The sequence below is a fragment of the Hydra viridissima genome, unplaced genomic scaffold (assembly GCF_058129835.1).
Source record: "Hydra viridissima isolate aposymbiotic clone 2 unplaced genomic scaffold, HvirCarnegie_v1 scaffold_2, whole genome shotgun sequence".
Lineage (NCBI taxonomy): Eukaryota > Metazoa > Cnidaria > Hydrozoa > Anthoathecata > Hydridae > Hydra > Hydra viridissima.
In genome coordinates, this window is record NW_028324301.1 from 7,105,615 (window position 1) to 7,118,399 (window position 12,785).

The 12,785-nt window shown below is 30.8% G+C and overlaps 2 protein-coding genes across 3 annotated transcripts; both read right to left on the minus strand.

Moving 5' to 3' along the window:
* Positions 1 to 688: 688 nt before the first annotated feature.
* LOC145202280 (sushi, von Willebrand factor type A, EGF and pentraxin domain-containing protein 1-like) lies at positions 689 to 7,652 on the minus strand. Of its 2 annotated transcripts, none has more exons than XM_080075177.2 (15): positions 7,333 to 7,652; positions 6,849 to 7,043; positions 6,541 to 6,738; positions 5,726 to 5,920; positions 5,408 to 5,596; positions 5,045 to 5,293; positions 4,660 to 4,902; positions 4,184 to 4,450; positions 3,731 to 4,056; positions 2,380 to 2,497; positions 2,140 to 2,301; positions 1,627 to 1,791; positions 1,345 to 1,491; positions 1,185 to 1,275; positions 689 to 1,014 (listed from the first exon to the last, which is right to left on the minus strand). In XM_080075177.2, exons 1-15 carry the CDS (start codon positions 7,574 to 7,576, stop codon positions 777 to 779), a joined length of 3,027 nt encoding a protein of 1,008 aa, XP_079931303.2. In that variant the 5' UTR covers positions 7,577 to 7,652; the 3' UTR covers positions 689 to 776. The 2 variants fall into 2 exon arrangements, with proteins under 2 accessions (XP_079931303.2, XP_089933221.1); XM_090077095.1 differs by having other exon boundaries at positions 6,849 to 7,060; positions 7,335 to 7,617.
* Positions 7,653 to 8,890: 1,238 nt separating this feature from the next.
* Positions 8,891 to 12,182, minus strand: LOC145186070 (ribose-phosphate pyrophosphokinase 1-like). The gene is made up of 8 exons (XM_090079733.1): positions 12,166 to 12,182; positions 11,765 to 12,031; positions 10,687 to 10,870; positions 10,454 to 10,552; positions 10,007 to 10,186; positions 9,719 to 9,837; positions 9,402 to 9,561; positions 8,891 to 9,288 (listed from the first exon to the last, which is right to left on the minus strand). Exons 2-8 carry the CDS (start codon positions 11,884 to 11,886, stop codon positions 9,196 to 9,198), a joined length of 957 nt encoding a protein of 318 aa, XP_089935859.1. The 5' UTR covers positions 11,887 to 12,031; positions 12,166 to 12,182; the 3' UTR covers positions 8,891 to 9,195.
* Between the last annotated feature and the right edge of the window lie 603 nt (positions 12,183 to 12,785).

A 12,785-nucleotide genomic window follows, 5' to 3' on the forward strand; every position in this document is an offset into this window, starting at 1 on the left:
ACTAAGTAAAGATTAATTAGCTGTCAGACTTCGACTATTGGACTGTCCAAATTTTGAATTTTCGTCTTCCTAATTTTTACATATGTAACAAGTTAATTTTTGATAACAGGATTAGATTTAAATTTATTACGAAGATATATAAGACTTTGGAGTATTGAGCCGAACGATTTTTAAGCTATTAGAGTATCGGAATATCGATTATAGGTATAGCGAATAAGGAAAACTATTGGACTATCGGATATAGGATTTAAACTAGCGGACGATAGATTGCTCAGCCCTGAAATTATAAAATCTATGTAATAATATTTTAATAATTAACAATTAATAATTAATAATATTTTAATAATTAATAATACGTTTTATTGATAAGATCTTGGTAATAATATCTTCTCATTTTTTCTTTTGAAGTCACTAAGCGTGACTAAGAAGGATAAATCTTAAAGAAGAAAACAAAGCTTTGTCTGTTTTCTCATTTGAGATTTATTTTGAGCATTAAAAACTTTGAATAGATTATTTCTTTCATAATTTTCACCTCTACGTCAACCATGTTAAAATATGGCAGTTTACACCAACGTCTTAAATGCCATTTTTGTATTATTTTTAGCAATACTTTCCTATTCAATAGTGGACTTGCATGATATCTTTTAATAAGAATTAATTTAAGAATTTAAAAAAAAGTGTATAAGACTTTATTTACTTAAGTTTCGAGTTTTTTTTAAAAGTTATAGTGAAATAATACGATGTAAGTTTTATTTCTTCGCTGGAAAATAATTTATCTAGATTTTGGATAGTAACTGTATATTCTTAGACAGCTTTGTAGAGCCTTTGCCGAAGTCGCTCTTCCTTTGCTCGATCCATGTTACAGTGTGAAAACCTTTGTAACCAATCATTGCGAAAGAAGATCTATATTCTCTTTGAAAAGGATGCTTCCCACCTAGAAGTTGAAGTGCTGTATAACACTTGTTAAAAGCAAAACTGGTAGCTTCATCCTGCGCAGCAATCAAAACAATTGAGCTAAAAAAAGAGATTGGAAGAAATGAAAAAAAATAAAGCTTTTGTTAAACTGTTAAAGATTTAAAATTCTAAAGCGTCCTAATTACAAAAAATAATTGTTTACAGGATTATGAAAAGGGAAGAGTAATTGTTGAGGAAAAGCATAATTGATGTAAGTTATAGAAATGTACTCATTTTTTAACGCTTGAACCCATTTGTACGTCTTTTCACAGGCTTCAAAATCTTGATGCCAGTCAAACGCTACACTTTCAATTAATTTTCCTGAAAAACAAAATAAAAGTGTTCCTATGACGAATATGTAACTTATAGCTTTATAAAATACTGTCGTACCTGTGAATGCGCTCACAGCAACAAAGTTCATTCCTCTTTTCATCAAGCTGTATTGAATGTTATTTACATGAATGGTTGAAAGCCCGCAATTTTTTGTAATATCGGGATCTCCACATCCCTCAGATCGTATGCTAATGTCAATCCCAGCTGCAAAAAAAAATTAATCAATGTTATAAAAATTATTTTACTTAGACCTGTGCCTGGGTGAATAAGAAAAGCTTCTAAAAACAAATCTGTCAAAAGTTAATTCAAAAGAGATCAATTACTATTGTTGATACTTACGCAACAAGCAATCATCTAGGCTTGTCGCACCAACATTAAGACTCGCTTTTCCAGGTGGGCAAGGTATACACTGAGCACTCTTTTTCATAGGTTGGTATGTCCCAATTGGACAAGCAAAGCAATTTTCCAACCCATTAGGAGAGTAAGTACCGGGTTTGCAGATTGCTGTAAAAATTGAACATTTATGTGGATAAAGGCAGTATACTTGTTTCGATAGATAAAATATTTGAAGTCATACAAATAAAACAGAATAATATTCAGAGCTTTTGGTAGAAGAAATTTCGGGTTTTTTATACAAAATGTTTACACTTATTTACAACTCTTTTCGTTCATTTCTTTTGTTAACTATCGACGCAGCTTGTAGATAGAATTTAAACAAGTAAACTTAGCAATCGAAGGGGAAAGAAAAAAATGGAACTTTTAATCAAAAGGTCGAGTTTCATGTTAAAAATCTATTGAAAAAAACCATATTCTCAATTAACTTTACATCCAGGTGATGTAAAGTCATTTTACCTTTGCACGATTGGTAATCATGAGCGTAATTACCAATAGTCGAAGTGTTATCCGGACATTTGAGACAAAATGTTTGAGCTTCTTGTGGCTGGTAGGTGCCCGTTGTGCAAACTTTACATTTTGAGCTGTTAAGATCAAAAAATGTTCCGCGGCCACACTGAACTATAGGGAAAGTACGTTATGTCAAAAGTGCATCAGCTGATATAAGGTGTAAATGTAAAAAGTAAAATGAAGACTTACTGCATCGCTTTGCGTTATCGCTTCCGTTGACTCGAATAAGTTCGTAGCCATCTTTGCAGGTAAACACTGAGGCCGATGATGTGAAATCTTTTAAGCTTAAAAAGCCTCCCTTTAAAACCTAAAATTGAAGTCATTTTTTTGCAAATCTCAATTCAAAGATAAGAATTAAGTTCCAGAGATCAATGATAATTTCTTTCTTCTCGATTTGCTCGTCGTTTAAAAAAGTGATTTAAAATTTCAGGTTCAGAAGATTCGGACCAAAATTATTTTTGAAACCGATTAAAACCAACGATTTCCGATAAGGTGTATACTCAAATAAAGCCGAACATGAAACTTTTTTTGTGTATCAAACTTTTTTCTACTTCACTTACAAAAGTGAAGTCTTGAACTTGAACAACATGTTGTTTAAAATAAAAAAGGTAAGGAATAATACAAGGTGTTCGAAAAGTAACGCACAATTTTAACATATGCTGGCAAAAAAGAAAAAATAATCTAACTACAGTAAATTTTATTTCAAAAATACAACTAAATTAGGAATGTTTTTTGTAGTTTATAATAGATGCTCGAAATGGCATCCATTTTCTTGCACAACAGCTTCCAAACGGGCTACCTTATTGTCGATGGCTGTTGCTGTTTTTTTTTTTTTATGAAATTTTTGCTATTGCTTGCTCAATGCAATTAACTAATTCTTTTATAGATCATATAATGCGGTTCTTTGTATTTATTTTGCTATTGATATAGAAGTGGCATTTATCAGTTCACAATACAGAGTCCAAAAGTTCCTTGTTTTGAAGCAGCTAGTTAGGAAAATGGAGTCAAAATGGTGAGTCTGTTGCTTTCAACTCCTGTAGCATGATGAACTTTTAAGGAAACATTTGAAGGATATTTTAGGGATTTTAGAATCATTGTTGAGTGGAGCAGCAACCTGTCTCCAAAGCAATACGATGCAGTGATTCTGTCACCACTAGAGTCAGTTTTTCTTCTAAAGATAGATGACCTGATTTCTGCTGGTCAAGAATACTGCCTATTTCTTCGAATTTATCAACTAATCTTTTGATGCTGTGTGTGGTGAATGGGTCTTTTATCAAACCACGTGCTTTTTCGAACTTTCGTAGCGCTGCTGTTACACTTTCACTCCCAAACTTCTGTAATAACATTTGATGATGAAAATTTTGTCTTCCATAGAAATATTGTTCATGACTCTATTCTCAAAAATAACAATCTACAATATTCCTTTCTTACAAGTATTTAAAAAAAAGAATACTCTAGAAATATTCTCATTGGCTTATTAGTAACAGGCAAATAAAGTTGTGCGTTATCGAACACTGTGTATTTTTAAAATAATTATAACCTTTTCGTTGAATGATGACTTGAATGCTAAGATGGCGTTTTGCATAATTTTAATTGTGCTTTGATTTTGAGATTCCCCCTTGATATTTAAGGTGAATTCAATCGTCATGCTGCTAGTTGCATCGTAGGCATTAGAAGAACAAACAATGGCGAAGTTTTCGACCGTGCAATGATCGGCAGACAATTTACAATACAAGTTATCTATGATTACATCATTTTTCATAGCATTTATAAATGCTTGCTTCATTAGTAATTGTTGTGTTGCATCCCCACATCTTCCAGCAAACACTTGGAAATGAGTTTGTAGATTTTCAGGAACTTTCCTGGCTGAAAGAAACTTTTCTTATCGTACTTATTGATATTGTACAAGTTTTATTTATTTATTTTTTTCATCAAATTTTTTTTTTAGACAAATTTACCACCATAATCTTAATATTACAAAAAGATATTTTACCTGAACAGTCGGGCCAAGGTTTGATTCCTTTTTGTATAGGAACAAAAAATACCGGGTTTAGAGAAGTGATTTCATTTTGTCCTCTCCATTGCTCATCTTCACCGCACACGTAAAAGTTGAATAGTTGAGGCAAATCATCACCTTCTAAGAACCAATGATCAGGTTTGCATGAAACCGTGCAGATATGTGTTTCAGCAACTCCATTTTTCATGAGATTGCAATTTAAGGCACCATTGTCTGGTGGATCGTATAATTGACAAGCTTTCACTATTTTCAAAAATGTTATAATGTTTACTTAATTGTAACATATTTATATATATATATATATATATATATATATATATATATATATATATATATATATATATATATATATATATATATATATATATATATATATATATATATATATATATATATAGGATTTAAGAAAATATATATAGAAAGGATTTTTTTTAAATTAGTTTTCTACTTACAGTCTACTTGTACAGTAAATGTACATTTGATTGTGTTAAATGATTGGTCTCTGGCTAGATACACGATATAGTGTTTCCCTCGAGGAAAAAAGCTGCCACTTTGGTGACTAGGGAAAACATTTACATGAGATTTATCAACGTTATCATGAAATGTTGGTTCGTCCCAAAAGACTTGGTGAGGAATTTGACCTGTCTCAAATATTTTATCGCTTGGACAGCTAATGATTTTTGGCGGTTCATTATCTAGTCAAAAAAATATATATATTTCTTTATTAAATACCAAACTTTTGCCATAAATTTTAGACTTATTTCTTTTAATATTCAATGATAACTAATGATAAATTATGTACGAGAACTGCAGGGGTTGTATAAAAAAACAACCAACCTTTAACTGAAATATGTACTTCACAAGATCTGTTGTTTCCTGAAGAATCAGTTGCTGTGTATAACACACGAACTGGATTCCCTACAAAAACCTTCAGTGGTGAAGACTTATCCATGGTTATTTTAGGTTTAAGACCACTGTTATCAGCTGCTGTTGCCTCAAGTAAATCAATCATGGCATAGTTCTTGTTTAATAAATTAAAGTACTCTGACGTTAATGTTGGGCAAACAATGCTCGGCGGCTCTATATCTAAATGAAGAAAGCTTACAGCTTGATACTATAGTCACTGATACTTTCCGCATTTTTTTAAGGAAACACACTTATCTTTTCTTAATTTTAATAGATATGAGTTTGTAATAAAACCTTCGCATGTTCCTAACACGCCGCTCCACTTCCCATCACCTTGACAGGTGGAATAGTGACTGCCAAACAACTTGAAACCTTTAACACAAGTTACCCGACAAATTGAATGGCATTTACTATTGACACCATTGCAAGCAGAACTATCATGCATTCCGTATAAAGGAGCTGGAAGCTGTGGACACGTAATTTCTAAATTAAATATTTAAAAAAGCACTTTGCTGTATACTTTTACGTTAACTTACAGATTGTTTTCAGAGCCCTCGCAGTTAAGAATGAAGAGTCACTGATGTTTAGGATGAATTAAGGAGAAAATATTACCTTTATCTCTTGTATGCCCAACTGGATCAGGGCATATTTTTGGCCCTACGCTGTCACAATTAACATGTGCTAACTTGTATTTTTCAACTTCTCTATAGCGTTTTAGTCTCCGTTCTGTAGGGCAGTTACCATTCCAAGTATGTAACTCCCAGCTTGTCCACTCGCCTTCAATGCATTCTTTGTAAGGGCAGTTACCTGCAAAATTATTAGTGTAAAACTTAAGAGTTAAAAGTTTGGGGAAAATATTTTTTTTTAAAATAAGTAAATTTACAATAATGAGCTATAAAAAAATATTTGCCAAGATCTTATTACCCCGATATATTTTATATGCTTCTTTTTTTAAATATAATTATTTAGTCAACCCTATTTTAATTTTACCTTCAAAGATTCGGTATACATAGTATTTTTCCATACAGAATCGAGTCTATTTAGACAATAGCAAACAGACCAACAATAAATATTTTTTAAATTTAGACACACATTGATGTGAATATAGACTCAATTCATTCTCGATATTAATTCAAAATCGCTCACGTGAGTTCAAGAATATTATTACTTGAAATTAATGATTTTTTAACGTGAAGTCGAAGATGATATAATAGCGTGAATATTAACAATTCTGATGATTTATTTATGGAAATCTAATCAATTTATTTATAACAAACAGGTTTTTCTTGAAGAAGTACAGGTTTTCTTTAAAGAGAACAGGTTTATACTTTGAGGAAAACACGTTTCTCTTTTGAGAAAAACACATTTTCTTGTCGTCACACAAAATAATAGCTTTAATTGACAAACTTAAGTAAAGAAAGACTTACATAATACTCTCTGATCTTCTAAACTTCCGTAAGAACATTTATCCGTTATACCGTCACAGTTATTTTCTTGACCTTCATAGGTGTAAGTTGCAATTATATCGCGTATTCTGGTCTGTTTTGCACACGTATTTGGATTCGGAGAGGAGCTCCACGATGACCATTCGGAAGATGGACAGGAATTGACTTTTTTACAATTGCCTTAACATACGCGAAAAAAAAATTTTTTAATCCATTTTACTATGAAATAATATTTTCAAAACATTCTTCTTTAAAATTAGCAAAAAAAAGTGGTATAAAAGAACTCTTACACCAAGTTCTACTCTCTACGTCATGTTCATTTTTGCAGTTGACAACAGCATTACGACAGTTAGGTTTTTCTATAAACTTAAATACTTTCTGGGCACTTCGATATCGGCGTTGCAATCCGCAAGAACCCTGATTTATATTCTCTGACCATTCACTCCAGCTACTCCACCAACAACTGTCTACTTCTCGACATGAACCTGAACGCCATTAATACCTTAATTAAATTTCAATGTAATCACATTGACATTAATGAAGAGATTGTACCGAGTTTTTACAATAAATTTCATTAACGAGAAACATTTAGAACATCACTGATTTTAAAAAAGTTTTTGCAAAAAATTTTAAAATTTATTCATGATTTCTATAATGAAACTTATGAACAGAAAATAGTCAAAGCATTGTAGATTAAAAAATGTTTGGATTGTGCCTCATTTTTATCGAGCTATTGAGCATCTTTTTTAGCGAATAATTAAAATCGGCACTCACACCATGTTCTATATCTGGCAGGCTCAGAACAGCCTTGATTATTAGGGCAGCTTCCACTTCTGCTATGTGTCGTTATGACGTTGTGACCTGTAGATGTTTGTAAAGTACACGATCCAGGTGTTAATTTTGGTAAATATTCCGAATAAGAAGTGTGGCACACAGTCCAAGAACATTTGGAGTTTGACTTGCAGGCGTTAGAAAAATAAACGTAGATCAAAAAAACAAAGACAGAAAATTTGGCCATGATCGTGTGCGTTAAAAATCGCTTAAAACATCACTCTTAATATTCTATATGATACAATGTTATGTCTGTAAATATTAGAAAAATAACTTCCACCTAAGCAAGCAAAATGAGAACTGCATTCAAATTGCAATAGCTGAGCAAACTTGACCTTTACGAAGTAGTTTGGCTAACAACAGCAGCTCGTTCGTTTCTTCAGCTACACCATTTGTTAAATTTTGAAATGGTTGGTTAAAAAATATTAGGATGAGTTATTGATTAAGAGATAATTAAAAAAATTTTTTTTTGTTGAAAAACTTTTGCATTTCAATAGGTATTTTTATTTACAACATACAAGAATATTTATCATGTGCGTGAAAATGCTAAAATAAGATTGTAAAAAAAGTTACTTAAAAGTAGTTATAATCTTTAATAAAATGTCATAGGAAATTTGAAAAGCGCTCATTTGTTGGGAATTAATCGCAGAAGAGCTAAATCTTCCCTAAAAGGGTGTCTGTGCCGTCACTGAGTGGATACGTGGATTTTTATAGCATCGAAAGTAAGTCAAGGAGTAGTTCATATTGCAACAAGTTTAGCTTAAAAATACTGCACAAAATTATTTTCAACTTAAGTATAAATGTCAAATTTTGAACTTTATCAAGTGAAAAACAATTCTGATTAAAATAGGGAAAAATTCCTATCATTTTATTTAGGAATCAAATTTTAAAGTTACATATGTAGAATTATACTCTAAAGAGACCGTGTTCGTCAATTACACGACAAAACCTTGATGAAAATCTGTGCTTTGATGGACGATGAAACGTCAGATTTGACTTCAGTAAGCTTCAAAGAAAAATGATTTTTACTTCAGAGATTCTTGAAAATACCATATATAAAAATATAGTCAGTGGGAAATGCATGCAAAGAGGGTAATTATATGGCAAGTGTTAGGCTGTTCATCATTAAGGTCTCCCCCTCTTTCGTGAACGCATTAAGTATGACTTTTACAGAATGAAGGAGTGTCATAAAAAGTGGTTTTTACTATTCAATTTACTATTCCGGACCAACCCACATGCCCCAAATAAATGAGGTCACTTACGTCAATTATATTTTATAAATTAAGTCTTTCCAAAAATGTATTATTTTTTAAAACCACCGTTTAAATACGCTACTTAAGAAAAATAACAATCGTTGAGTCGATTTTAAGAGAATGAGATGCGTATTGCAGAGTTCATGTAACAATAGATCAGCAGCTTGAGAGAAGTAAAGCATAGAAATGTTGTCATAATTCTCATAGGCGCAGTTATTCATGATTCCAACTATGAGAAAGATTCATTACGATACATCAAACGGAATTGTATTTTGTAATATTGGTTATTTACATACTTCAACTTTTAAATAATCAAAAGTTATAAATGCTTTATATTAACAATATATCCAAAAATAAAAAACAAGGACTACAAGGGTTAATTTTACTTATTATTATTATTATTTTTTTAGTTTTTTTTTTTTTTTCGATTTAAAAATTGTTTAATGTAAACTAGTTAGCTATATTTTGGAAGCTAGTAATAATATGGATAACATATTTTTAACTACTGCTTAAGCACTTGCTAGATAGATGTAGGAAAAAACTTGAAAAAAGTTCACAAAGGTACATGGCTAAATAAATATGAGACAGATTCGCCGTTATGTGTTCTTCGTATTGCTTCAGCTAGAATTGGGGAGATATCAATGATCTAAAAAAAAAAAGCAACTCCTAGCAAAAACAAGAAAAAGATAGGAGAAAACTTTTTATTCTCAAAGCGAAAAGTGGAATAATTAAAAAAAAAACAAACATCAGAAACCTTACTTTTATCTTTGGACATTGCAACATTTTATCAGCTTGAGGAATAGTATTTGTAACAACCACAGATTCCATGCCTGATTCCATTAGTCTAGGGATAGCTGGGCCAGAGAAAATACCATGGGTGAATAAACAATGAACTTGTGTTGCACCTGCATCAAGTAACCTACAAAAAAGTATTTACAAAATCTAAGACAGCGTATTTCCAGACAAATAAGAGGGGTCAAATTATTATATATTTACTTTAAAATCTAATTAATGAACAGTAATATTAAAAATGAAGAAGTGCAACTATAAAATCACCATCTGAGCTTTTATCTTACTTTTGGACTGCAAGCTTCATTGTGCCACATGTATCTGCCATATCATCAACAAGAACTGCAACCTTATTTGAAACATCACCAACAAGTACCATGCTTGCAACTTCATTTGCCAATTTTCTCTTTAGAGGAAACAAGAAGTTTATTTAAATTCCTACTAAACTAAATCATTTTATTGAAAATTATTAAACCCAACAATTTTTATAATACTCCTATATTTTTAAGTTTAAGAATTGATAGTACTCAGCATTATCAATGTTAACCATTCTTCTTTGAAAAACCTTCTTTTACCTCTTTGTGAATGAGGGCAAACTCAACATTCAACTGATCAGCAATTGAGGTAACACGCTTTGCACCTCCAGCATCAGGTGAAACTATCACACATTGCTGCCAGTTATTAATGTGTTCTCTAATGTATTTCAGTACAGCAGGCTCAGCAAAAAGATTATCAACAGGAATATCAAAGAAACCCTGAAAGTAACCAATTTAACAACTTATACATTATACAATTAATGCACAAACAAAATATTCAATTAATGATAATGACCTTAAGATAGCTTATTTAATAATATGGTACTGAAATTACCTTAAGATAGCTTATTTAATAATAGTTCAAAAGATTAACGTCCATAAGTTTTTGGCTAAAATAGCTTTTAACCATATCTATTTTATGGTGATCAGTGAGGTAAAAAAAAATATTGTTATTTACATTTATAGAGAAAAAACATATCTACTAACCTGTATTTGAGATGCATGTAAATCCATAGTTATGATATGGTCTGCACCTGATACTGACAACATATTCGCAACTAACTTGGCAGAAATAGGTGCTCTACTCTATAATAATAAGTATATTAACCCAAGTTGCAGTACCTTTTACAAACCTTTTATACAAGTAAAAAAAACTGGGATTAAGCAATAATTTATAATATATAGTTAAAATGAAGTGTGAATATATTACAAAAGCATACTTTATCTTTTTTATCTTGACGTGCATACGGAAAACATGGTATTACTGCTGTAACTCGAGCAGCAGAAGCTATCTTGCAAGCATTTATCATAATTAACAACTCCATTAAGTTATCATTAATATCACCACATCCGCTTTGAATAATAAAAACATCTTCCCCACGTACAGACTCATTGATCTCAACACTAAAAAAAACTTTCACACATTAAAAGAATGTGACACAAGGTTATTATCAGAAAAAAGATAAAACATAACATACAATTATGCTTTAAAAATATTTTCATAACACTTTTATTTTGGATCTGAGAATTCGGACTCTTAATTTAATTCTTTTTTTTTTTTATATCAAAAGAGCCTCTCTTGATTAGTCACAGAGCTGCATGTGGCCAGCCGCAATGTGCTGACCATTAGGTTACCCTAAATGATTGTTTTAAAAACAAATTTAAAAACATAAAAAAATCCCAGATAGTAAAATATCATTTAATATTTATGATAGGAGGTTATTTAGAAGAAACCAGGTATTTATCAAAGTCGAAGGTATTTATGAAGGTATTGTTATAGTGTAATTCCACATCAACTTGTCCAGCACAACAAACCATAAAAAATCACTATCATGATTTATCTTTAGATAAACCATAGACTAGATTTTAAATGATTTAACATCCAAATGAAAAAAAAATCTAGAAAGGATATTAGTGGTTTTGTAAAATGAAATTTCAGCCAACTTATTTTTAAAGTAACATTTAGATCATTTTAAGTCTGTTTTTTTTTGTTTGTTTTTTTTAATTTGTTTGTATCAATAAAGAACATTTATCACTGAAACTAAATACTTCACAATTTGCATACTTGCAAAGAAATTTATTGAGTGGACAATATTAAAAAAAAACTACATAAAAAGAGTATATATAAAAAAACCTAGATGAGCATACCATACATAAATATATCACTGCAATTATAGTTCTTATAGGAAGAGGAAAAACAACTTTCCGAATAATTTACAGTTAATTGAGTTGAGCAATAAAAAATTCTCCTTATGAATTGGTTATTCAAAAAAAAAAAATTTTTATTGAAAAACAAACCTTGTTTCCTTATTTGCAAATTTTCTCAATTTTGCTCGAGCAAGTTCAAGGTTTAAACGATCAGCAACGAGACGAGCTAGATCTGGATGTGAGCTCCCACTGAAGATTTTTATATTTGGCATTATTATCTGCTTTTTAAACCCAGGTGAAACACGTGCGTCCAAAGCGTTGCCGTCTCGCTGACAATTACGAAGATAATGGAGGCTGAAGAAACGATGAGTTTTGCGTAATTCGAGTTTTTATTCATACTGGTTTGTCATGAAATAACTAAACAAATCTCTTTGTTGATAGAACGGACATATTTTTTTTAACAATATATACATATTTTTCGAATTATAATGGTAATTTAAGGAGCATAGATAAATAGGTGTAATGATAAGAGTTTGATAAAACACACATACCCCCGTTGTGAAATGGAGCAATAGTTGTAAGAAATAGATAACGTTATTTTAAGCAATGATCTTAAAAATGGTTTATTCATATGCATGAAACATGCATGCGTCATTTAAGTTATACTAATCCTTTTTGGTTTATGAAACCCCCTGGCGAAGATTGTTTTCATTTTTTCCTTTGACGTACAGTTTCTTATAAATAATATACGTCACTTTGCGAAAAAAAATCTTCTTTTTTATTTTACGGAATTTATATATTTTCTGTATAATTTCAAAAATTAAGTTGCGAAAAGCACTAAAGTAATCAACTCTTCAAGGCGAAGGTGTCACCATAGAAAAATTTGATTTTTTTTTTAATATATCATTAAATGCAAACAGCAAAATGTTGCTGAAGCTTATGCTTCTGGTGGTTTTTAAGTTGATATAATTGTTTCAAGTATTTTTTTTTTGTTTCTGTCTTTGTTTTTCGTTTTTCCTTTTTTTTTGCGACTTTAAAACTGGATATCTCATGATTGAGAAAAGCTTTTTGGCTGAAGTTTTCAGTACATGTTCCTTGATCATAAAGATTTCAGATGTACTAAAATAATTAACTAAGAATAATTTTATAACTTTTAGAACCCCAAACACCT